General features: G+C 46.8%; 8 protein-coding genes and 2 non-coding genes across 10 annotated transcripts; 8 read left to right on the top strand and 2 right to left on the bottom strand. All coding sequences in view use genetic code 12, as the record gives it.

Annotated features, from left to right (window-relative positions):
* Positions 1-2,189: 2,189 nt before the first annotated feature.
* On the top strand, positions 2,190-3,952 carry GAP6 (Gap6p; the record flags this gene model as incomplete). The annotated part of the gene is made up of 2 exons (XM_025485169.1): positions 2,190-2,642; positions 2,741-3,952. The coding sequence occupies 2 exons, from the start codon at positions 2,190-2,192 to the stop codon at positions 3,950-3,952; spliced, it is 1,665 nt and encodes a 554-aa protein (XP_025340100.1).
* A 100-nt stretch (positions 3,953-4,052) lies between these two features.
* Positions 4,053-5,351, bottom strand: CXQ85_001459 (uncharacterized protein; the record flags this gene model as incomplete). The annotated part of the gene is made up of 1 exon (XM_025485168.1): positions 4,053-5,351. One exon carries the CDS (start codon positions 5,349-5,351, stop codon positions 4,053-4,055), a length of 1,299 nt encoding a protein of 432 aa, XP_025340099.1.
* A 551-nt stretch (positions 5,352-5,902) lies between these two features.
* On the top strand, positions 5,903-9,211 carry CXQ85_001458 (uncharacterized protein; the record flags this gene model as incomplete). Its single annotated transcript, XM_025485167.1, has 2 exons — positions 5,903-8,676; positions 8,980-9,211. 2 exons carry the CDS (start codon positions 5,903-5,905, stop codon positions 9,209-9,211), a joined length of 3,006 nt encoding a protein of 1,001 aa, XP_025340098.1.
* Positions 9,212-11,013: 1,802 nt separating this feature from the next.
* On the top strand, positions 11,014-11,095 carry CXQ85_001457. Its single transcript has one exon. It is a non-coding gene; the product is annotated as a tRNA-Leu (tRNA).
* Positions 11,096-11,304: 209 nt separating this feature from the next.
* FGR32 (Fgr32p) lies at positions 11,305-13,584 on the top strand (the record flags this gene model as incomplete). The annotated part of the gene is made up of 1 exon (XM_025485166.1): positions 11,305-13,584. One exon carries the CDS (start codon positions 11,305-11,307, stop codon positions 13,582-13,584), a length of 2,280 nt encoding a protein of 759 aa, XP_025340097.1.
* Positions 13,585-13,670: 86 nt separating this feature from the next.
* CXQ85_001455 lies at positions 13,671-13,742 on the bottom strand. The gene has a single exon. It is a non-coding gene; the product is annotated as a tRNA-Glu (tRNA).
* Positions 13,743-14,536: 794 nt separating this feature from the next.
* On the top strand, positions 14,537-15,256 carry CXQ85_001454 (uncharacterized protein; the record flags this gene model as incomplete). The annotated part of the gene is made up of 1 exon (XM_025485165.1): positions 14,537-15,256. The coding sequence occupies one exon, from the start codon at positions 14,537-14,539 to the stop codon at positions 15,254-15,256; it is 720 nt and encodes a 239-aa protein (XP_025340096.1).
* Positions 15,257-16,814: 1,558 nt separating this feature from the next.
* CXQ85_001453 (uncharacterized protein) lies at positions 16,815-17,390 on the top strand (the record flags this gene model as incomplete). Its single annotated transcript, XM_025485164.1, has 1 exon — positions 16,815-17,390. The coding sequence occupies one exon, from the start codon at positions 16,815-16,817 to the stop codon at positions 17,388-17,390; it is 576 nt and encodes a 191-aa protein (XP_025340095.1).
* Positions 17,391-20,160: 2,770 nt separating this feature from the next.
* Positions 20,161-21,348, top strand: CEK1 (mitogen-activated serine/threonine-protein kinase; the record flags this gene model as incomplete). Its single annotated transcript, XM_025485163.1, has 1 exon — positions 20,161-21,348. One exon carries the CDS (start codon positions 20,161-20,163, stop codon positions 21,346-21,348), a length of 1,188 nt encoding a protein of 395 aa, XP_025340094.1.
* Positions 21,349-21,646: 298 nt separating this feature from the next.
* On the top strand, positions 21,647-22,243 carry EMP24 (Emp24p; the record flags this gene model as incomplete). Its single annotated transcript, XM_025485162.1, has 1 exon — positions 21,647-22,243. One exon carries the CDS (start codon positions 21,647-21,649, stop codon positions 22,241-22,243), a length of 597 nt encoding a protein of 198 aa, XP_025340093.1.
* Between the last annotated feature and the right edge of the window lie 2,471 nt (positions 22,244-24,714).

Raw genomic sequence — 24,714 nt, 5'->3', positions numbered from 1 at the left:
TTTCATATCCAACACCTTTTCGATACTTCCCAGCCAAGCAGCATACTCCAATACTCCAGACAACCAGCTCTCCATTCATTCCCATTCAATTCCCATCCACTTCCCTAAACTCAATACCTCCCCTTCTCCCACGCTCTTACGTTTACGGTGTTCCGATAAACCCACCATGCGTTTACAGACTATTTGCATGACTTCATCCATTCAAACCACCACCAAACCCTCCATTCCGTACCAAATTCCAGCCAACCTCCCTCCCTATTTGCCAAACTTCCAGCCAACCTACCACTCATCCAGTTCAGTGCATTCTCCTCATTCACTTCCCGCTTTGGTCGGACTGGCACACATCTAAACCTTAATACCAATAAGCTTTAGTGTTTGATCTGCCGCCCCGAAACCGGGACGATCGTCTGGTCACCGATAAAGACACGGCTGGTGCCGATCGAGTGACGATTCTGGATTGACTTCAAGCTTGGCTTTCGGCAATCTACGAGGCCTAGTAGAGAGTAAGCCATTCGCTTGGACGTAGGGTGGTCTAGAGGTGGTTATGAGGTGGCCTAGAGGTGGTTATGAGGTGGTATTGGAAGGGGAGAGGAAGAGGGAGAGGGAGAGGACGAGGGAAGAGTCTAGAATGGATTACAAGGGATGGTAGTAGGTTGTAGGTGGTACTGAGTGGTGCTCAGTGGAAAGAGTAATCCAGGAACGTCTACTTCTGAAGTCTACGGAGTAACAAAAGAGGAAAAGACGAGTCCAATGGCTGCTTTGTCTCCTTCTGGTCAATTGCCGATTTCACCAGTCCACATTAAAATCCACTGGACCCATTCATTTCCATATTCCACTAACTACTCATACCCTTTCTCAATCCACCCTCCATCCACCTTTCCAACTAAACCACCACAAAATCAAACCAGTTTCCAAACGAAAAACACGCCTTATGTCCCATTTCCTGCTCGTCTCCGCAACTCCACGATTTCCTCCTTACCGTGTTAACCGCTCTACATTCGCCTTGGCGATTTGCCAATCGTGGAACACCAACAAGCCAACAGCTTCAGAGAAGGACAGAATTTATTGGAATTGGAGGGTTTTGAAGAAAGTCAAGAAAAGAAAAATCAAGAAAACAAAAAATGCAGAAAATGCCAATTTCATTGATTTTCAGGTTTTTCAGTTTTTTCCATTTTTCAGGTTTTCCAATTTTTCACAACTTTCACTTCCTCACACCTCTTCTCCGTAGTAAACCAGTCCTTCCAATTCCCACCAAACCCAACCCAATTCAGTCAATTCAGCCAATTCACATCTCCTATTCCCTACTTCCCTCCTCCTCCTCCTCCTCCTTCTCCCCGCCATTCCATCTCTCACATGTCCAACTCTAAGACCTACGAAACCTGGGGAACTTGCCCCAGTGAAACGCCGTTTCCGCTGGCCCTCCCCAACTCCAACTCCAACCTACAAACCAAGAAACCCGTGCACCACGCCTTACCCCTACCTTATCAAAATCCAATCGCCAACGGGCCCACTGAAAATTTCCCGTTTCAGGCGTGGCCTCTACGGAACTCACCGAAATGTGGGGGCCTTTCCGCTTAGTGATACTTTTTCACTGCGATTGGTCTGGAAAATGGAAAAAAAAGTACCCATATATCCTGCATACAAGCACACCGTTACCGGCTTTTTTCAAGGCACTTTTTCCACCGCCTGTATTTTCTTCGCACCGGTGACTTTCCAGCTCACGCGACGACCACCTCCACTGAACTCGTCTCCAAAAGACACTCAATTTAAAAGGAGAGATGGAGAAAAAAAAGGTGGATGGGTTGCTGGTGTACCGGCCTCCGGAAATGCACTTCCGCTAGCCTCTGATTGGTCAAAAACCCACGACTTTTCCCATCTCTCTTTTTCCCACAAGTGGCCGGTTCCGCGCCGCTGGCACGGCGAATCTTCGCCTTTTCCTCACAGTTTTCTTTGCTTTTTGCAACCTCTGACGCACACTTTCTTTTTTCTTTTCTTTTTCTGCACAAGCCTCTGACTAACGCATCGGACTTTCCAGGCTTTATAAGACGTAAAAGACGTGGAATCCGAAAACCACCTATTTTTTAAGACAAATCAAAAAGACAAAAGAAGTCAGAAAGACAAAAGAAGTCAAGAGAAGTCAAAAAGAGAGACTCCATATTCATTAAACCCTAAGTCGTCTTATATTCATAATGTCTAAGGAATCCAGCAACGACAACTTGTCGTATGATTCCAGAGACTATGGTTCTCATACCAATCTTTCTACATCTCCAGAACCCGAAAAACAGCAGTCTGGAGGCTCCAAATGGAAGAGTTTCAGAGACTCGTTTAAACCTGCTGAGAGAGAAGAGGTCTCTGATGACCAGTCCATAGATCTGATGGAAAGAGCAGTTCGGAAAACAGCCAACTCAAGCTTAAAGTCCTCAATTAACCCGGTTTCCCAGGCGTTTATTGCCCTTGGTGGATGTGTCGGTTCAGGTCTTTTGGTCGTTTCAGGCCAGGCTTTGGCGGCTGGTGGTCCAGCTGGTATTCTTATAGGCTGGGCCATTGTGTCTTCTTTCCTTTACTGTGTCATGCAAGCGTTGGCTGAGCTTTCGTCGACGTTCCCTGTTTCTGGAGCTTTCGCTGTGTATGCTACTCGTTTCGTGGACCCTCTTTTGGGTTTGCTGCTGGCTGGAACTATGCCATGTTCTGGGTGGTGGTTTTACCCTTGGAATTGGTGGCTGCGTCGTTGGCTATCGAGTTCTGGAACTCCAACATCAACACTGTCGTGTGGGTGGCCATTTTCTACGTGCTCATCTTGGGGCTTAATCTTTTCGGTACCGCTGGTTTCGCTTATACTGAGTTGGTGGCTTCCATTCTCAAATTGCTTGGTGTGGTGGGCTTTGACATTTTGGCCATTGTGTTGATCTGTGGAGGCGGCGACGCTGGCTACATTGGCGCTAAGTACTGGCACGATCCGGGTGCTTTCAGTCATGGCTTCAAGGGTGTGGTTTCTGTGCTTGTTACTGCTACTTACTCTTTGGCAGGTACCGAATTGGTGGCTCTTACAGCTGCCGAGTCCAGCACAAACCCTAGAATCGCCTTACCTTCTGCCATCAAGATGGTCTTCTACAGAATCATCATTTTCTACATGCTCACCTTGACGCTTATTGCCTTCTTGGTGCCTTACACTGAAGATAGATTGACTTCTGGCGATAGCGCTTTTGCCTCGCCTTTCGTCATTGCCATCCAGAACGGTGGTATCACTGCGCTTCCTTCCATTTTCAACGTGGTGGTGATCATCTCGCTTCTTTCCATTGGTAACTCGGCCGTCTACGGTTTCTCCAGAACCATTCTTTCCTTGGCTGAACAAGGCTTGGCTCCAAAGATCTTTACCTATGTCGACAGAAACGGTAGACCGCTTGTGGGCTTCTTGACTTCTGCCATTGTTGGTTTGATGGCTTTTGTCGCTGCTTCGCCAAAACAAGGTGAAGTGTTTGCCTGGTTGGTGGCTCTTTCTGCCCTTTCCACCTTGTTCACCTGGGCTTCTTGTACTTTGGGTCACGTCAGATTCAGAGCTGCTATGAAGCGTCAAGGCAGACCACTTACTGAGTTGCCATACCTTTCCAAAACTGGTGTCTGGGGCTCTGTCTATGCTACTGTTTGCTTGACTGTCGTCTTGTGTCTCCAGTTCTGGGTTTCCTTGTTCCCATTGGGCTCTGATCCAGATGCTACTGTCTTTTTCAAGAACTACTTGGGTGCTGTCATTGTGCTTTGCTTCTACTTGGGCCACAAGCTTTATACTGGTTTCTGGAAGAAGCGCTGGACCTTCTTGGTCCCCTTGTCTGCCATGGATATCGACACTGGTCGTTGCGAGACAGACTTTGACAAATTGCAACAAGAACTCCTGGAAGAGAAGGCTGCTCTTAAAGCCAAACCATGGTACAAGAGAGTGTACCACTTTTTATTTTAAGCATGAACTCCAAAAAACAAAAATATCTTACGAATTACGATCCGCTAGGTGCATTTTATAGAAGGTCAATATACTTTACTTGCATTCATACAAGTGTAGATTAACGGTGCTTGGCCAAAACGTCGTTATCGAGATGGGCAAAGCTGAAGCCAAGAATTGTGTCTGCCACCACAAGACAAATACCGTTGATTACAAAACCAAGATGGAGCAACCCGTGCTCTGCCAAATGGCCTGTAAAGAATGGACCAATACAATTGGCAAACGTCTTTGCAATATTCACCGTTCCCATTACCCTAAGAAGATCTGCTTTGGGGATAATCGACGTGAGAAGCACTTGTCTTGGAACAACGTCCATTGTGCCTGTAGCACAGAACAAGAAGTAGAAGGTAGCTGCAAGAAGGTAAGACTTGCAGAAAGTGATGCTGAAGAAAAACACAGCAGATGGAAGCTGGGCAGCTAGAATTGCTTTGACTGGACCAAGCAAGTTGAATGTTACTGCAGATGCAATTGACGAAAGGGAGTCGACCATGTTGGTAAAGAAGAACAAAGTTCCCAATGCAGAAGCAGCTGGATGGAACGTTTTCTTAAAGTAAAAGACAATCCACGCTGGCGGCATGAACCCGTATCCCAAGGAATCAAGCATGAACACGACGAGAAGTCTGGGTAAGAGTCGTTTTGTTTGAGGACTGAACCCGCTTTTAGGGCCTTCGTTTTCGTCAAGTAACTGTGACTCTTCAGTTTCCAGTTCTGTCACTTCAGGGCCTGAATCGTCGCCCAAGTACTCGTGAAGTTCACAGTTCTTACTCAAACAAACAGCAAGAACAAGCTTGATAAGCGCAATCGCAGAATAAACAACGAAAATGGCCCTATAGCACTTTTCCAAGTCCCAGTCAAGAGCATAGTTCCAGTAATCAACAAGGAATCCACACATAAGTGCTCCAGAAGCAGCACCAAGTCTCCCCAAGAACCCGTAAAGAGCAAAAATAGAAGCACGGTGTTTTGGAGGCGTCAAATGAGAAATACAAACCTCCTCGACCGTCTTAAACGGACCAGTTTCGTCGCCAGATGTCGAAATCACACCCAAAATGGCAGCTGTCAAAAGCACCCAGAAATTCAGCGACCACGCAAACACAAAACCAGAAACAAGCATCAACACAGCTCCTGCTACCATCACCAAACGGCGCCCAAGCTGATCTGAGTACCATGTGAGCACATACGAAATACCGGTATCTCCAAGAAGCGTAAGCGTCATAAAAAGCCCAATATGGGACTTTGAAACCCCCACAGCTTTAAGAAAAAGCGTAAGCACCTGGTTTGTAAGCCCAAAGCTTCCTCGACGAAGAAACACCGATATAAGCAACACACGCACGTCTGACGATACTTCTCCAAGTGCTGTCATGGTGAATTCAAACCGATGAATGAACAGTAGAATGAGAAAGTTTTTCTCTTTTTTCTTCACTTTGAACAAAGTATGTCAAACTCTGACGTCAATAACTGTATGGAGAATAGACCGTCCAACAGTGAACCTTATAACCAGCCAGAAAGACGTTTTCTTCACCAAAACACAAACCTCAAAGCACTCTTGAACACTTGAAACGCCAAAAGCCCAATTCCAAGTTTCCTCTTTAAGTACCTCCAAAGTACCAGTAACCTCTATTGCACCTTCGTCGAACCACGTCAACCAGCAAGTACACAAAAGATCAACACACACTCACAGAAGTCTCAAGTACCCCGCTTTCAAAAAACCCGCAATATATAAAGAAGCCAAATCCCCCGAAAAAAAAAAGTCCCCTAAGCACCTTTTCTTCTTTGTCTTCTCTGTCTTCTTCTAAAGAAGTGTGGCCTCCACTCGTCTGGTGGTGCAGGCGCGCGATGCCCTGAGACAGTCCCCCTCCATCTGTTGATGTTCACCAACACCTCTTCCAAGCTCCTCCCTTCTATACCCCCCTTATGGAGACAAAGTCCTCGTTGGACCGGTTAGCGCACATCGCCAACATCACGCACGAGCTTACTGAGCTTGACCGACAGATCAAGCTGGAGAAAACACCGGATACACACGACACTGACTTGGGTGCGATGCACCATGGAAATATGAATGGACATGGGAACCATGCGAACGGACAGCATGGGGAGAGACACAGGCTGGATACGCCGCTGGGGGACCATGGGCTTAAGCCGAGGAGACTAGCGTGTACTTCTTGTCGGCAGCAGAAACTGAAGTGTGATGCCCAGACGAGGGATCCGCTTCCGTGCACGAGATGTGAAAAGAAGGGGATAGAATGTGTGGTGAAGGCTGATTTCAAGAGAACAGAGAAGAGAGCGAGGTTGGCGCTGATCGAGAAGGAGTTTGCGGAGCTTAAGAAGACGTTTACGGGTCCCGTGGGGCTGGGAACGACGGTAACAGGGGTTCCTCAGGCTCCACAGGTTCCGCTGGTGCCTGGAAGGACGTTTTCTTCTGAAGGAACGCCTCATTCGGTGCTGTACCTGCCGGCTCCAGGCCATGAGGGACAGACTGCTCCTGCTATTCAGGCTCCACAGTCTGCTCAGGTTCATCTGGTGCCCCAGGTTCCTCATCAACCTCCACATGTTCCGCTTGAGGCTCACCAGTCGCCAGAAGGACCCCAGTCGAGGCTGTTTTTGAATATAAACCCTACAGAAAAACCGTCCCAGGCTCACCACTTTGCGGTGCCTGACCACGCTTTGCTCTGTGAAGAGAAATCGCTTGGAACTGTCACTTTACTGCCTGAAGCTATTGTGCTGTTGTACATGGACTATGTTCGCTACTACCATCCGACTTTACCCGTGGTGGAGGTCGCTAGAGGCCCTGAACGAATTTATCGTCTTTGTCCGTCGCTTTTCTGGGTAATTATGTTTGTTGCGCTGCGTCGGTACGACGATAATGGTTCGCTTCTTTTGACTTTGCTGCCGCTAATCAAAGACATTCTTTCGGAAATCACCATCTCTCCAATCACACGGTACCATCCAACAGAAGAAGATGAACCTATCATGAACGCTTGTTCGGTTTATTCTGTCCAGGCATTTATCATATACTCCATCTGGCCACCATTGACGTCCTCGCTTAGTTCGGACTCTTCCTGGAACACTATCGGTGTGGCTTTGTTCCAGAGTATCCGTATCGGTCTCCATTCTTCAGGCCAAGTGCTTGATCAGGCCCAGCTGGAACCAATTCCGCCTCAGCAGTATGCTATGGCTCAGGAGCAAATGAAAACATGGATAGTGTGCAACATAGTATCTCAGAATATCGCTACAGTGTTTGGATTCCCAGCTTTCGTTCAATTCGACTCTTTACGTCCTCAGTACGTGGACTTGCCTGTTGCTACAAGGCATTTAATGGAGATTGCCCATTTTGAAGACCAGGTAGCGAGATCGTTGACTTCTAATACCCGTGTTGATTACGGAACCCATCAGGTCAACGAGCGCCTTTCACTTATCAAGGTTCTTCTTCGACAACTCGACCAGCTTGAGCTTAAACTTACTTCTGATAATGTGCCTGATAACGGTTACAGGAAAATCAAGTACATTGTTGCTAGAGTGCATCTTTTGACCCACTATTTCTTGGACGCCACCAACATCCCTCCTTTTGAGCTTTCCAAGGGTTTAGTGAGACTTTACAACGCTGCCATTTCACTCATTACTTGCGTTCAAACACTTATTGCTATTGAAAAGGACTTTGTGAAGTTCATGCCGGTGGTATCCATTTTGAACATTTGGCAGGCGTCGTTTGTCATTGTGAAACTTGCCAATTCGCCTCTCAAATCGGTGCTCAATGTTGAGCTGGGTAAGCTGACGTACATGAGCGCCATCACCATTGTTGCTAAAGCATCTATCTTAAAGCACGATGTCGCCTATAGAGCCAGTGGAATTATGAGAAACATGTGGCCGCTTTTTAAGACTCTTGATGAGAAACAAATGACCACTCTTTCAATTCGTACAAGAACCAGAATGGCTGCATCCTTGTTTTTTGACTGTTTGTCGCTTCTTCGTGACCAAGTGGGCATGGCCCAGCTCAGTATTCGTACTGATGTCAGAGACCAAGCTGAAGATAACGACGAAGAGAGTAATCTGTATGGAGAAGACGAAGAAGACGAAGAACAGGCTGTTTCCTCTGATGAAGAAGTGGCCGTTGATACCAAAGGCCGCAGACAAAGCAAGACACCAAGCCAGAAGTCCACGCCAGGCAGCATCACCAGTTCTGGCCGCAGAAGACGCAGATCCTTATCGAACGTTGGTGACGCCGAAAGCAAAGCCCGTCGTATTATACGTACCATTCCTTTGGACCCGCAGCCCATTGCTGCGTCGAAGAGAAGCTCGATCTTTAAAGTGGTGAACACCAGTGCGGAAACTTCACCCAGTGTTAGAAACGACGAGTCCCATTCACGCAGTTCTGGATCGCCAGGGTCGATTCTCAAGAACCCCCACCAAGCCTCAGTTGCAGCACACCAAAACGGACAGTACCAGCACCAGCAGCACCATCATCAACATCACCAGCAGCACCAGAACCATCATCATGTCCCTGCCACACCCCAAATACAAGTGGCAGGCAACGCCATGCGCAACCCTCATAGACCAAAGAACAAGGAGGCGTCAGAGATGTACTTGAGCTTTGACGAGTCTCCTTCGCAGGGCGTTGGAAACCTCGATGTGTTTGACGTGAACAGTGACTTGATCTGGAAGGATGTGGATAGTCTTATGAACGACTTTGGGTTCCATGCCTAAGTTTTGCAGCCATTGACTGGTGATGAGTACTTGTGACATTTGCAACAGGAAGGTCAGAATCGTCAAAATGTCATCCTAATTGAAGACACTGACCAATAGAAACCTCCAAACCTGCTTTTATTTCTTGTTTATACAATCCTTCTGTCGTTTCCATCTTCTTGATAGTGCTGCATGAAACCCATCCCACTATCGCGTACATCAAAACACACTTTCCAGTCTCTCCACACCCAGTCTTCTTCTTGAATTCCACCTAAAACCTAAAAAACAAAGAAGAAAATCACTAACATGAGCTCAAAAGCGGAAATGGTCAACCCTCACGAGCAGCAGCAGCTGGCGCTCCTCGCTCGTATCATCAACAGCACCAAAGCATTAAATGATTCAGTCCACGATATGAACTTGTTTTTGCATAAAATCAACAGTGACAATAAAAATATAGATATTGTGGCGCAGATGTGGGAGAATTACTCTCAGAATGCTGAATATAATCTTGAAGCCACGGGCCAGAAACGGAAACCACTTTAGAGGTGGAGGACTTGAAGCGCACTGAATGATAGTTATTGTGAATGATAGAAGAAAACAATTGATAATATTGAAATCCTGGCATCTGGTTATGTCTGGGAATGAAGTGAAGAAGGAAGGAGGAGGGCTGTTTTGATTGTTTTGATGGGCAATGGTGGGTACACTGCATGGTGATGTCTAAACCCAGAGTCCACTGCCATAAGCTGAAGAAATATACAATTACTGGGTATGAAGGTCCCCAGATTTTGAGTCCCTGAAATGGACAGCTTGACGTGTTTGGTTTGCGTTCAACGTCCTTTGGTGGTTATGTGATGGTGCGTTAGTTGAAGCACTTCTCAGATCATTCATGGGCTTCACTGCCTAAGAAGCAAAACGGTGTCCAGCTAGCCCACCCATGCTCTAAACGGATACTTGTCGCTTCAATCTAGGTGTTTTGAGGTAATAATGTACCACATGGCCCTTTCCATACGGCCTGTAAGGCTTCTCAAGAAGCTAGCCTTACCAAGAAGCTAGCCATCTGAAACCTCATTGACTTGCTATGCTCCGTTAATCTATACTGTTCAACACTGTTGATTTACATATGAAGGATACAAGAAAGCCTTCGACAGCCCGAGCGTAACTAGCTGCTTTACGGCCTATCAAATACATCCACATACCATGTACGATGTTGTTTCCTAGCCACAGCAACCTATCGGAAACCCTTTCTTCTACGTCCTCTTGTATCCTACATTCATTAAGGCTCTCGCCTACTTCCTATCACCTACAGCTGGTCCACCTTCACCACGGCAGCACCATTCAAAGTAACCGAAAAGTAACATGTATTAATATGCTGAATTATAGTACAAACGGCTTCCACACCGTCAAGCTCACGCTCCACGCATCTAGTTCTGGGTTGGCAACAAACCAAATCTCTTCTTCAAGGTGACTCTCTGTCTGGAGTACTTGTCGTCTGGAGAGAATCTGGCAGGGTGGGCAGACTTGGTGATCTCGCCGTCACCGGTGGTTTTCTGCAAAGTGTAGACTCTCTTGCCGTCTGGGCCCAAAGTGTACATCAAATGCATTGTGGATGGGAAGGTTTGGGATTTGGAGGATGAAGATTTGGCTGAGATGAGGTTCAAAAAAATTCACTGGGTGGGATGTGGAACACATCAGTACACCAGACATGGTCGGCTGCAAATGAACAAGAAGGATGGTAGAGATTTGGAGAGGGAAGGCCAGTTTTGAGGAATAGGTGATGGAATTTGGTTATTTGGTGGGGCGGTATTGTTTGCTGCTTTTTTGGCTGAAGAAATTTAAATGGGTGGTGAATAAGTTGGATGGTTTAGGTGAGGGTGGCTGGAAGGTGAAGAGGAGACAGAATACGTCTTATATTTGTTCTGAAATTGGAAAGTAAAGGTTTCAGTGGGTTCCTGGAGGTCGCTTGATGTTCAATTAGTTATCAAAATTTTCATTTTTTGTTGATTTTGGTGACTTTGTAGATGGTGTCTCTGAGAGGGCTCTTCTAGTACTGAGCAGCTACCCTACAGCTTTCTGGCACGCCACACACTTAAGAGAAATAATGGTACTTTTTCTGCCATTTTCGTTTTGTCTTGAATCTATAAGGATGGTTATTTTATTTCTAGAAGGTCTGTAGCGCCAGATTTACAACTAAAATGAGCATTTCCGGGAGAATTTCCACATTTTGAGTTTACCACACTATTCCTGAGTTGCTTAAACTTACAAATAAAACACTAAAATACCCAAAATTAATCATTTATCAATTACCCACTACATATTAAACCACCACTTTGGGACCTATATCTAATGGCTCTGTGGCCGAGCGGTCTAAGGCGGCAGACTCAAGTTCTGTTATCGTAAGATGCGCGTGTTCGAATCACGCCGGAGTCATTATTTTTTGTTTTTTGCATGAACAAGGGGTACCATTAGAAGGAGAATCTCCTAAAGATTCGTCCTATCCGTCTCTTTTTACCTTATATTGGTGGAACGTCCGTGGGAGGCTACTTTTAGTGGATTTTGCAACCGCATCACGTGACCTCACCGCCTATATATCGTCCACCTTGTCAAGACCTCCAACCCTGACACTTGCTTCTTCCAGAATGGCTCCCCCTAAGAAAGATGCATTTGCTGATTTGTTTCTGTCTGCAGCAGGCTCGGGCCTGAGCTCCCCGTTGAACTCAAATATGAACAAACTTTCCTTGCAGGAACAATTGCATACCAAGAAACCTCCAACGTCCCAGAGTCCATTCAACAACTGGGATGTGTTATCTTCAGGCAATTCCACGCCTCCACCGGCGAATAAACCTTCTAATATTGATCCTTTTCTGGTTTTTGAAACGAAAAAGTCCCCTCCTTCAAATATCGATGACGATCTACTATTTGGCCTAGGTGAACCTAGTAAGCCTTCAGCTCCAGCCAAGTCTAGTGGTACTCCAGTGAACAAGGCAACGGAATCGCTGGTGGGGAACCTTCTTGATGACGATTTTACTGATGCTTATACGCCAGAGCCTGAACCGGTGCCTGTGAAAGAACCAGAGCCTGAGATCAGACAGCCTGTGGCTCAGAAACCAACTGATTTCAGAGAACTGGAAGAGTCTGGCGAGCCGGGAAGAGACTCGGTTTTGGCCGGGCTTGTGGATATTGGGTTTTCCGTGGAATCTTCTAATAAAGCCATTGACGAGGTGGGACCTGATCTCCAGAGCTGTGTGAATTATATCATGAGTGGAGGTGAAAGAACACCTGCCAGCGCTCCAAGCCGGTCTTCTCGGTCTTCTAGGAACCAGGAACAACGTGGCCGTGATAGTCCTCTGTCTCAGCAAGATTTGGGTGCCGCTTTCCAGGATTTTTCAACAGATATGTTCAAAAAGGCATCTTGGTTTCTTGCCAAATCAAAGGAAACAGTTACTAAGAATATCGAGCAGTTCCAGAACTCTCGTGATCGTGACGGCCAGGGCTCTATGCCCGCTTGGATGAGACAGCAAGAAGAATACAGAGAAAGAGCCCTGGAGAGAAAGAAGGATGGCACTACTTTTGAAGATTACGGCACCGATGCGGAAAACATCGACCAGGAGGAGATCCAGCGTATTATGAAGTTGCAGAAGCAGCGTGAGAAGGAGAGACAGAAACAGAGGATCGATAAGTTGAAGGAAGGCGTTACCAGAAGCAGCAGAGACAGTCTGGCTCGTCTGTCTCCACAACCACAAATGCCTCAAAGACCTTCTCTGGCGTCGGTTTCCAGAGGCGAAACACCTCCAGCAAAACCTTCTAGGCCTGTCTCCCAGCCAGTACATCCTAATGGCCAGCGTACGAAGCCTGCTCCTGCCCCAGCTCCTGCTCCAGTCGAAGATGACCTATTGGGGCTCTCTGACGGCTCTCTCACTCCTAGTGAACGTTTCAAGGCCTCTCAGAAAGATGATGCCGCTTATGTTTCTCCTGCTAGAAGGCGGAGAGCCCAAACTCCTTCCAAGCCTCGTGTTGCAACTGCAGAACCTCTTAATGCCTTCCAACAATCAGATTATGAAACTTTTAAAGCTAAGGGAACAGAGTCATTTACTAACGGTGACTACGACGACGCTTTCAACTCCTATAGCAAGTGTCTTGAGAGTCTTCCAGGTAAACACGAGCTTCGCATTGTTATAACATCTAATTTGGCCATCACCAACATCAAGCTTGGAAACTACAAGCTGGCTATGCAGCAGTGTGATGATGGTATTGCTCTTGTTGGTGAAAATATCAACGACAGCGACTGGGTCTTGAACAATAAAGAGATCAAATACTGGTACGTCAAATTATTAATCAGAAAAGCAGAGAGTCTTGAAATGCTAGAGAACTTCCCTGCTTCTCTTGACTGCTACATGGAGCTCATCTCCAAGCATGGCATCAACGAGAAGAAAGTCATGGATGCCAAAAGAAGGGTCAACAATATTGTCAACCCACCCAAGCCTGCTCCAAAGAAGGCGGCTCCTCGTCCAACAAGCACGCCTACGTCTGCTAATAACGCTCAGGTAAGAAAGATCAGGAAGCATAACATAGACGAAAAGGAGCAGGAAGAGAAAAAATTCAAATTGCATGATCAAGTGCATGAACGAGTCCAAGCATGGAGTGGTGGTAAAGAGGATAACTTGAGAAACCTCCTCATGTCGCTTAGTGACGTCCTTCCACAAAGACTTGGTTTCCCGTTCATCACTGATAAGAAGCTTACCATTAACGATCTTATGCTCACGAAGAAAGTGAAGATAAACTACATGAAAGTCATCAGTGCCATTCACCCAGACAAACTAGGGAAGTTTGAGTTAGAGGACCAGATGGTTTGTCAGGCGGTGTTCATCACTTTGAACAAAGCCTGGGATACTTTCAAGGAGCAAAACGATATAGCATGATACATATAGCCAAATAATATTCTAACGAAATAGATGAAAGCTGAATAGAAAAAAAAAATGCATGATCTATAAATGCAAAAAAGAAGCTCCGATACGGGGAGTCGAACCCCGGTCTGCTCGGTGAAAGCGAACCGTGATAGCCGTTACACTATATCGGACTTTAACGATTTGATTGGTTGCGCCTTAAATAAGTCGTTTTAGTAAATAATATACTTTTATTTCGTTCATTCAAAATTTGAGCTCTAAAAATAAAAAATACATAAATCGACTTATTTTGGGCCCTAGATTAGGATTCTGGCGTCTATTTTGCCCAAATAATTCGTTTAACTGCCTCATTTGTCTAAGTGACTGCAAATGATAGCAGAAGTCGTTATTGTTTGCGTTTCTCGTGTTGAAAACTGATCAACATAAAATACTCCATGCTTAAAAAGGCTAAGTGGATAAATAAAGTCTGACGAATGTTTCAATGATCTGTCTCCTTCCAATGGGTGCAAAAAGAGTCAGTTCTCTGCCATCTATTGAACCGAAAGTCAAAAGGATACCGAATTGTACTCTCTTCTATTTCTTTTCAAAACCCCAATCGGATGATTTTACATCTAGAAATCTTCAATTTATTAAGTATTCCAAAGAACGCACATTTCTACTTTTCCCAGTTTCTCACTATAATCTCCACTTTTGCAACCATTTTGCGAACCAAAGCCATCCCTCCAAATACATAAAATGACCATTAAAAAAAGGCAAACACTTTAAATTACCTTTCGTTCTCCCCAAACAATCCATCAATTAACCCCCTTCCTCTAACCCACCATACCCTCTAATCCATCCACCCACCACCATCTCATCGCATCTGATCCAGCGATGAGCATCGCGTGCGAATATATGCTTCCCCAGATTTTCACCAAACATCACCAAAACCACCAAAACTACCAAGATGAGTTCCCATAAAATGCTAATGTCAGCGGCAGAGTTAGAAGATTGTATACGACGCTACAACGAGCTTCTACTGCGTTCAGACGAATTGGAGAAGGATATGCCGCCGAGAAGGAAGACAGACGCTGTGGGTAAGAAAGCGCCAGAAACAGCTAAGAGGACTGCCAAACTGGTAAAGAAACAAGCTGAAGTGCCAGCTAAGAAAGAACCGGTTGATAGGACTCGCCGGCTTCTACTGAGAAGATGCAAGACACGTGGCAGTCAGGACGAAGAGGATGTGGAAGTTAAACGGGAAGAAGACGTGGAAGTCAAGCCAGTACAGAAGAAAGAAAGGAAACGGAGGGTTTCTAAAGTCGAACAGCATAAAATGGTTGAACCTGCAAGACTTAAGTTCCGTACGCCAGCCAAGGTGGCAGTGAAGAAGGAAGTGGAAACCAAACCATCGTTGCTTAAGCTGAAAGTAAGGACATTCGAAGACCATCTCATAGTCAACCTGACTTATAGCGATTTGATCAAGGCCGTGAAGGAAGACGAAGGGAAAACGGTGGATTTCGGCATGCTGTTGAACTTGTTCCCGAAAAACCTCGAATACGAAAAGAACCGGTTTTCTATCGAAGATAAAAGCGAGTTCAATACGCTCCTTCAACGCCGACACAGTTTCAGCGACGATATCGATAAGTTCTTCCGTCTGCTTAGCGAAAACCCAGCAACGTCACCTTCTACCGAGATTCCTCTTGTCTAACCGTCCAAGAACCGTGCCAGGACGCAAGTCCACTGACGCCAACCACAGACAATGGCAAAGAAAAATCTACAAGCAAATAAACCACGGACAAGAAACAGCAACAGAGGTGTAACAACCACGAAGCAGCCAATTCCATGCAACAACGTTGAACGGTTCAAGTATCCAGTTTACCAAGACGTGATACTTACAAAATAGATGGCCCTCGGCCCCTAAGCATCAACGCCGTGGATGTCTTGGCCAGCATCAGCTAACAATGAAGAACACGGCAAGAAGAAGAGAAAAGATGCCGTCAATGACGTGGCTAACGGTCTTCTGGGCAGCTAGCGAGAAGAAAACTACCGTACCAGGCCAAGCGCTAAAGCAGCCAAGAAATGCACCCACACATTGAACAAAAAGTCTTCATCAACTTGACACAAAGGGCCCTCCATACACCAACCAGGGGCACATAAACTGAGAAGAAAAAAGCCACAAACTCGGCACCTCTTTATGGCCTCACAGTTGCTTTGAGCCCCATTTTAGCGTTTGCAGTAGACAAGACCCACAGCCCACATAGCCCCAGACATGGGTTGCCAACCTGGCCAGGAACACAGTTGCTACAAGGCGCAGGGACAAAAAGAAGCTAAGAGAGATTGGAGGAACCAGGTTCCTTTTATACTATTTCAGAATGCACAATGGAGGGATAATTTTTTCTATAATGCATCCTCGCCAGCCCTTCCTTGGACCCTGCTTCCCTCGAAAAAAAACTACTCCCTCATGGACTTCCGTGCCCCCGGCTGCGCCCCAGACCAAGACCCTCCAAGACACTCAAGACACCAAGACACACCGCAGAGTCGTGGCAACACAAGAAAAGCAGGCGTAGAAAAGTCACAAAGTGGAGGACAGAATTGGGTAGAAAAGGCAGAAAAAGCAGAAAAAGCAGAAAAAACAGAACAAGCCTGGCAACAGTAGGGGTTTCGCCAAGGGATTCAGTTGCAGCCAGTAGAGGGCACAGCCGGGCTGGCGGTGGGTAGTGGAGCCGCGGCGCAAAAAGTCGCACGTGCTCGTATATTTTTGACGTGCCGCAGACCACTAACGGTTGAGAAAAAGCATGTTCCTGGGAGGTTTACCTTGTATAAATAAAAATTGGTTCCAAAAGTGACCCTGGAGAACACACACGAACTATCCAAAACCTCGTAGCACACGTACTTCTCTAAATAACATGGGCTTAGGCTGGGTGGGTCGAGGCGCTGCGCGCAGGACCAAGCGACTTTTTCCTGTCAAACCCCCCGTAAATTCAAGAGCCTGATCCAGCCAAAAAAGGGTAAAAAGAAAGAAAAAATGGGCGTAGCCGGACTGCCCCAATTTAAGGCACCGCCCGTATAAAACCAGTGGTCTCGCGCCGTTTTTCCCTGTTTTTGATGCTTTTTCCTGCTACTACTGTTTTTCCCGTTAACTCCCCTTCCCTATCTTTCTTAGTGCTCCGTGCATAGTGCCCAGAGTTCCGTGACTGCCCTGCACTGCCTGCCCTGCCCTGCCTGCCCTGCCCTCCCGCTGAAATCCTCAACATAAATATTCCACCATGGCCATCTTTCGAAACTCCTCTCGTGCAGCAAAACAACCCCAAATGGAACACAGAAATTCCCACCACGGCGCCGCTGGCGATGAAGCCGGCTCCCACTACAAAATGGACACTTCTGCTATCCACGACCCGATCCTTAAAGCTGTGAACGAGGCACAGCCGTTTGAAGAGGCCACCGCTGGCCATTTCGGTAGAAGACCTTCCTACTTGTCCCAGGCTTCTGGTGACTTGAAGGACCCCTTTGGCCAGCCTATCCGCCAGGCAGATATGCTGAACCCAGCTAGATCTAGAAACGAACGTCCCTTGGATACTATCCGCGGGTTTGAGTACCAGATCACCGGTGACATGTCATACAGAGACCAGCTTGAATCGAACCGTTTGGGCTGGGGCTTCCATGAAGATTTCCCTCACTACAGTCTCCAGGGCCAGTCTGCTGACGGCCAGGATTACCTGAGGCCCGTGGCCAGTTTCAGCGGAGGCGAACAGGCCATGTACAAGGCTAACAACTACAGTGCTTCGTCTTTGAAGCCTGATGGCAAGAAGAAGAAGAAGGGTCTTTTCGGCCGTAAGAAGTAAGCCAGCTGCTGTACTTCTGCTTGGCTCCTACGTGGCCGGTGCTGGTTGCTAGGCTGCTATGAATTTTTGATATTTTTTACGTTGTATACGACCCCCGTGTTGAGACACGCGAATAAGACAATAGAAATGGGACTCTCTTACCCCAACTGTCAGATAAAGGCTGAAGTTAGAATGCGTGTTTACGTGTCTCCCTTGCCTAATGTAGACCTTCCAAGGCATTCATGAATGATGTTTAGCATTTGCCCGCTATCCCATCTGGTGGTGACGTTGCCTGATTGGTTTTTTCACCCTGCCACCTTATTTAGCACGACGTGCAGCCCCGAATATCCCGTACGTCGTTCCGAAGGAGGTGGGCTGTGGGATGGGCCAATTCACAGGGATTACCAGGTAGGCTTAACTATAGATCTTTAAACCGCCAGTAACCAGTTTTGTAGAGTATTTCTTCTCCAAGGCCAGTGCGTTAGGGCGCATACGTTTGGCTGCGAAAAGCCAGTTCGAGTGCTCAAAACACCTTTTGGTGGAACACAAGCGGCAAATCGGTGAAGAGACATTTGGGAGTGGTTTTTGGGTTTATCGTACAAAAAGGGATTGGGGGACGTTAGCGGGATTGGAAGGATAATGGTGGTTGTTTTTGCGGAGTTCCAGGGACACAGAGTGGTGGTGGTTGTAGTTGGAATGGGTCCATTACTGGGACCAGATGGTGAGGCTGTGTGGTTTGGGGCAGTAGTGAAGAAGTCATGAAGAGGTGATTCAGAGTCAAGCGGGAGGATGCTTAGTGGTGGAGTTTGGATTTGAAAAAAAAGTATTATGGACATTGTTTTGTTGTTCTGTTGACTCTTTCCAGGGCAGTTTGGCTACCCAGAGAGAGTCAGTTACGTAGACATCCTCATGGAGTCACCAAAAGTTCCAGATAATCACTTTCAACTTCTAAAGAGATGTAAATTGAGTTCTTAACACTCTAGGAATCCAGTAAAACAACTCTCCTTTTCTCATGTACCATGAACCATCCCCAACGTCGATGCTATTGTCGTGGAACGCCCAGTCTTTGTCGAACAAAGCGACAAGCCACCGCCAATCACAGCACCCACAACGGCCATACTTAAAAAGGTCAAACCCAGCTACCTTCTAAAAACTCCATTTCTAATAATCTGCTTCCCCTGCTTCCCCAGATCTTGATCTGATCTTGGATCTGGGATACTATCTGCGCGGAGGGTTAAGCGTTTGGGGTCCTGTCAGGAACAGTTCCTTGTAACTGATGTCACGAAGAAAACGTCAATGCCAAGAAACAAAGATATGTAGAGGAAGGGGAAGGGAAGGAGAGGAAGGGGAAGGCAATGTCAGGGGATGAGTTGGAGGTGGTAAAAGAATGGCTGCAAATGATGTTGTAGTGTATTGAGAAAGCCTCAACTAGGAAGACCAGGCTAACATCAAATCTAGGGAATCTAGGAACCAGGAACCAGGAAACCACCGAAAATACAAATATGATGTTTAAACAACCACAACCAGGAAATGCTTGCTGGATATGTAAATAAAATGTTCCCGTAGTTACATGACATGTTGTCACTCTCCTTCTTCTTATCAACTACTTTTGGCTGCGAATTCCATATACTAACATTTACATTTGGAGAGGCTACCAGGACCCATTCAAACTCCCCCAACAATGGCCCAAAAAACGAAGAAAAAGAAGCAAAATCAAGCAAAGCGTGCATAAAAAGCGATCCAAGAAAGAACAACAAAAGAGAACAAAAAAAAAAAATACCATACATGGAATTTACATGGCCATTCCCAACGGCACCGCCCGGTGAGGGTTCCTTTTCCTCGTTCCCAGCCAAACCTTCATTAAGGTTTACTGAGAAAAACACCCATACTTTGTCTATCTCGCCGCGCCCAAACCCGCCCAATGAAAAATGCAAGCTGACCGTTGGACAGCAGCGCAGAGGGTATTTCTAGGCATTCCAGCCGTGTCGCCTCAAGGCCCCAAGGCCGCTAAGGCCTTGGACGGTCTTGGGCGACTTTGGCATGTCTTTGGCAGGCCATGACTGTCTTCGACGAAAGCTGGAGCCGTTTCTACCAGCTAAGCCTGGACCTGGGGTCGCAGAAAATAATCAGTGGTCCCGGCAGCTCTGAAACACACCGTGAGGCTGAAACACCGTTCTCTTGGCCAGAAACTTCCATCTACGTAATTCTGGCTTGTCTTTTGAAGGGCTCCCAAGGGCCGGGGCCCTTGCGGGTTTCATGTTTCCGTGTTTCAAGCACTCCACCGCCTCCAGTGCCTATTCCTTCGTTCTTCGTTCGCAGCCACTTTTTTCGCAGTCGCAGCCTTCCGCAGCCACTACTTCTCCAGCCAATACCCCAGTTATCTTTCCCCCAGGTAAGACTCGCCGGGGATGCAAAAAATCCACCGCCAAAAGTGCCTTTTCTGATTCAAACCATACTACTAATTCCCCCCTCACTATTGCCCTCCCCGCTGCACACTCGCCTGTTTCAGGTGGCCCACCGCTCCCAGGCGGATCGTCCTGCCGCTGCCTCACATCGCGTTACCACATTTCCTCATGAAACTCCCTCATATATACCCTCCCGCCAGCACCTACTTCTGCGAAAGCCTTATTCTACCTACCGGGGCGCTTGTCATTTACACTACGGCCACTCCACAGTCTTTATATACTTAAGCCAAATCACTTAAGCCATCACCACTACTTCCCTAAGCTTAGTCTTCACACGCAGCCCCTTCTGCCTCCCCATCCAACAAACTACTCCACGATTCTCCTCCATGGACCAAGCAGTTCACGCCCAGCAACCTCCGGTTCAGCCACAACAGTACCCAGCTCATCAGCAGCAACAGCAGCAACAACAGCCACAACAGTACCAGCAAGCACATCTAGATCAAAATGGCGATGGCCAGGGTGACAAGTATAAGTTTAACGTGCTGGACCATTACCAGGTTCTTGAGGTAGTGGGCCAGGGCGCCTACGGCGTGGTGTGTTCAGCTGTGCATTTGCCTTCCCAACTGAAGGTGGCAATCAAGAAGATTGAGCCTTTTGAGCGGCAAATGCTTTGCTTGAGGACTCTTCGTGAGTTGAAGCTCCTCAAACACTTTAACCATGAAAACATCATCAGCATCTTGGCCTTGCAACAGCCGGCCTCATACGAATCGTTTAACGAGATCTACTTGATCCAGGAACTCATGGAAACGGATTTACACAAGGTTATCCGTACCCAGCAGCTCTCGGACGACCACGTCCAGTATTTCACTTACCAGACCCTTAGAGCGCTTAAAGCGTTACATTCGGCTAACGTGCTCCATAGAGACTTGAAACCTTCGAATTTGCTTATGAACTCCAACTGTGACCTTAAGATTTGCGATTTCGGCCTTGCCAGGTCGGTGGCTTCTTCTGAGGACAACTTTGGCTTCATGACAGAATATGTGGCTACTCGTTGGTACAGAGCGCCTGAAATCATGCTTACGTTCCAGGAATACACTACAGCTATCGATGTATGGAGTGTTGGGTGTATTTTGGCCGAAATGATCAGTGGTCGCCCACTCTTCCCAGGCAGAGACTACCATAACCAGCTATGGTTGATTATGGAGGTCTTGGGCACGCCCAATTCCGAAGACTACAACAATATCAAGTCCAAACGTGCCCGTGAGTACATCAGACTGCTTCCATTCTGCAAGAAGATGCCGTTCAGTGAACTCTTTTCGCATGTACCAGAAGTGAACCCATTGGCGATTGACTTGCTAGAACGACTCCTAGCGTTCAACCCAGCCAAGCGTATCACCGTGGAAGATGCGCTAGCGCATCCATATCTTAACATGTACCACGATCCTAACGACGAGCCTATCAGCGAGCCAATTCCAGATAACTTGTTTGATTTCAACAAGCACAAGGACGAGTTGTCGATCCAGGATTTGAAGATGCTTCTCTATGAGGAGATCATGAAACCGTTTTTAGAATAGCATATAGAGACGAATGAAGAAAGACGAAGATAGGGTAGGGTTCTGGCACAGCCATAAATAGAACACCAGTAACATCCAAACATAAGGTGGTATTTGAACTCAACAAAAGCAAGAGGCCAAGTCCAATAAAAGCATATCTTAAGGGAATAAAACTCACCGAACCCCCCAACCCCCTGGCCTGGTTCGGCCCCGTCGTTGGTGGTGGAAAATGGCTGCAAATGTCGTGCACGGACCGCGTTGAAGAAAACACGCAGCTTTTCCAGATCACCAAATTCAATCCACCCTCCAACACACCATAATGAACTTCCTCGCCCTCGTGTGCATGTTTGTGGCCGTGGTGCAGGCCCACACTGTTCTTTTGCCTCCACACGGCAAACAGTGTTTCTTCGAACACCTCAAGGCTAACGATGAGTTGTCCCTCAGCTACCAGGTGGGTTCCAGAGACCCCAACAATGCTGAACAATACACCATTGACTTCTACATCATTGCTCCAAACGACAAGGTGAGAATCTCCAGAACCAGCATTGACCACGGTGACGAGAGCATGAAGGCTGATATGACCGGTAGATACAAGTACTGTTTCTCCAACGAGAAGTCTTCCAGAGTTGACTTGGACGTGTCTTTCAACGTGCACGGCGTGGTTTACATTGACGTGAACGACCCTCAGTCGGACACTTTGGACTATGCTATCCAGAAGTTGGGCGAGTTGACCAGTGACGTGAAGGCTGAGCAGAACTACTTGGTTATCAGAGAGAGAACACATAGAAACACTGCTGAGTCTACCAACTCGAGAGTCAAGTGGTGGTCTTTGTTCCAGATTATCGTGGTGGCTGCCAACTCTTTGTTCCAGATCTACTACTTGAAGAGGTTTTTCGAGGTGAGGTCCGTTGTCTAGTTGGGGACAGGTATATAAAAATAATCTAATGCATTACTGTGAAACGGTGTAGGGAGAAGGCTTTGATATAGAGAGAGAAGTGGATTAGGGGATGAACATTGATAGGAGGCATTGAAGACAGGGATCGAAATTCTTGATTGACGTTGGTGAACTAATGATTTGAAGATCCAGATCTTTAAATGGATTTTACTGAATGAAATCAGGCTTGTCTGCTTGATAGGTCCTTTAGTTGAACGCAATGCCTATAGTTAACGATTGTGATCATTTATAGATCCAGATCTTTAAATACGTTTTGATGGTACAGAACAGGCTTTTCTGCTTGTTAGATCATAACGTTCCATTGAAGCTTTGTATAATTTAAAGATCTGGATCTTTAAATGTGCTGAAGGTGAGATGATGAATACTTAGACATGTAAATCTTGAAAATCAGGAATTCATCAAATAAGCCTTTAGGAAGGTCAGATTTGTTACGATGCTACGTTTATGATATCATGCCAACCCGACAGTTCAATGAAGCTGATGCAGGGTCCCCTAAGACAACACATGGACTCTTCAAAATAGAATAAACCATTTTACATAATGACAATTCCGAGTTCAATGCCATTGACCAAACGTAAACTGGAAGCCGCTAGCTATTGCTAGCTTCTTGTCCTTCAATCCTGTGGAACTCATACAATAAGTATAACAAGAGATGACACAAAGACCACCATAAAACAAAAATCAAACGAAAGGAGAACACTGGAACCACCCAAACTCTAATAGTCCACTCCTAACAACTCATGCTACCACAGCCATCCTCCTACTTCTCATTACTTGCCCTTCCAATTCACCATATCACTCAACTCTCTTCCCTAACATCTCACATCTCATCCACCGTTTCCCACAGAACCCGCTAAGAGCCGCTAAGCCGTCACCGCATCCATATCGTAAGTGGCACCAGTTCATGCTTTGGGTGCAAAAACGAGCCTCCTCGCTTGAACCTTAGCGGACCCTGGAAAGTCCGAAAATGACCGAGCAAGGCAGGTCCAAATAAAGCAACAATAAGCCACAACAAGCAAGGCATAACAGAAAATAATAAAAGACAACAAAAAAAGGAAATACACAAATGGGCTCTCCACAGCGCAGGCATTCACGGCAATTGGCAATGCGCTAAAAGTGTGGACACAGAAATGGCTGCGAAAATGGATCCGACAGTCAACCAGGGAAGGCCAAAGGAGGTCAAAAGAGAAGGGCAGAGATAGAGAGAGAGAAGAGAGAGAGTAGTATGAACTTTTTTGGTAACCAGGTAAAGCAAGAAACTCCCAGTTGCCTCTTTTTCAGTGTCAGCCTTTCCTTCACTTTGTGTCTTTGGGTGCTTGGCGGGGCATCGTGGGGCAGCCGTTACCAGCCGGGGCAGGAACAAACCGAGCCAGAAGGTGCGCTGATGGAGAAGGCAGCAGCAGAGGCAAGAAGGGTCATAGTAAGTTCGGGGAAAATCTTTTGTTTTTAAAGAGACATCAAGAGGAACAATGGGGGCCAACGGAATAAAGAGATTTCGTGAAATTCCGTTGGAGTTCGTAACCAGAACCCCCAGTATCTCTCAGGTACCACTGGAGCTCGTTTCACGGCCACGGCCGTTTTCGCAGCCAAAATAGTCCAACAAAGACGATGGCGCCTCAGCCAAGAGGACCCTCAGTGGAGGAAAGAAACGCCTTGACTTGTTGAAAAACTGCCCCCTTAACCGTAAACGGTGAAATATTGAAATGCAAAAATCAAGCAAAAATCGACGAGATAGCGGTGCCTTATCTACCCCTTCCGGTTCTACCCTAGACGTGATAATTGCTTGCCCTTCACTTCCAGGAACTGGTCTCGCGAGGCCTCCATTCATCCACCTTCCCTTAAAATAAGCCCACACTGAACCTTCCAGATCTCCTTCAAATTGCCAACATTCCACATATTATCCAACTCTTTTGGCTTTTTCTTATTTACCTTTTCTTTTTTCTAAAAGGGCCTCCAACGGCACCTTATTTTGGTTTAGGGCGGCCTGCGGCCATTGGGTGCAAATCGAGCCTTGCAGGGCCTCCAGGGGCCATCCAGAGTCCCCCAGAGCCCGTAAAAACACCCAAAAAAGACAAGTCCTCTGCCTTAATCCTCTGAGCCAACATGTGTCTTTTTCTGCACTTTTCTACCCCTTCTAACCCTTTTTTCACCACCCTTTCCTTTCTTGCCTGGTGCGGCACTGGACTGTCTGGCTGGCTCGGGACACTCGGTCCTGCACATAGTGCACTGCCCTACCCCCCATTTCGTCCCAGATTCCCCAAATATTCGTTCTTGTCCTGCGCCGTTAAACACCGCTCGGCTCAATGGAACTCCTGTGATCGCTGACCCCACCATTTATTCCGAGCCCATATATAAGCGAGCCAAAAAACCTCCACAATTTTTCCTCCCCTATATAAAAAAGACCATCTTTTTAAAACGCGTTTTTCAAACCT

The sequence above is a fragment of the Candidozyma haemuli genome (assembly GCF_002926055.2).
Source record: "Candidozyma haemuli strain B11899 chromosome Unknown B_2014730914, whole genome shotgun sequence".
Lineage (NCBI taxonomy): Eukaryota > Fungi > Ascomycota > Pichiomycetes > Serinales > Metschnikowiaceae > Candidozyma > Candidozyma haemuli.
This window is presented reverse-complemented; position numbering and strand designations above follow the sequence as displayed.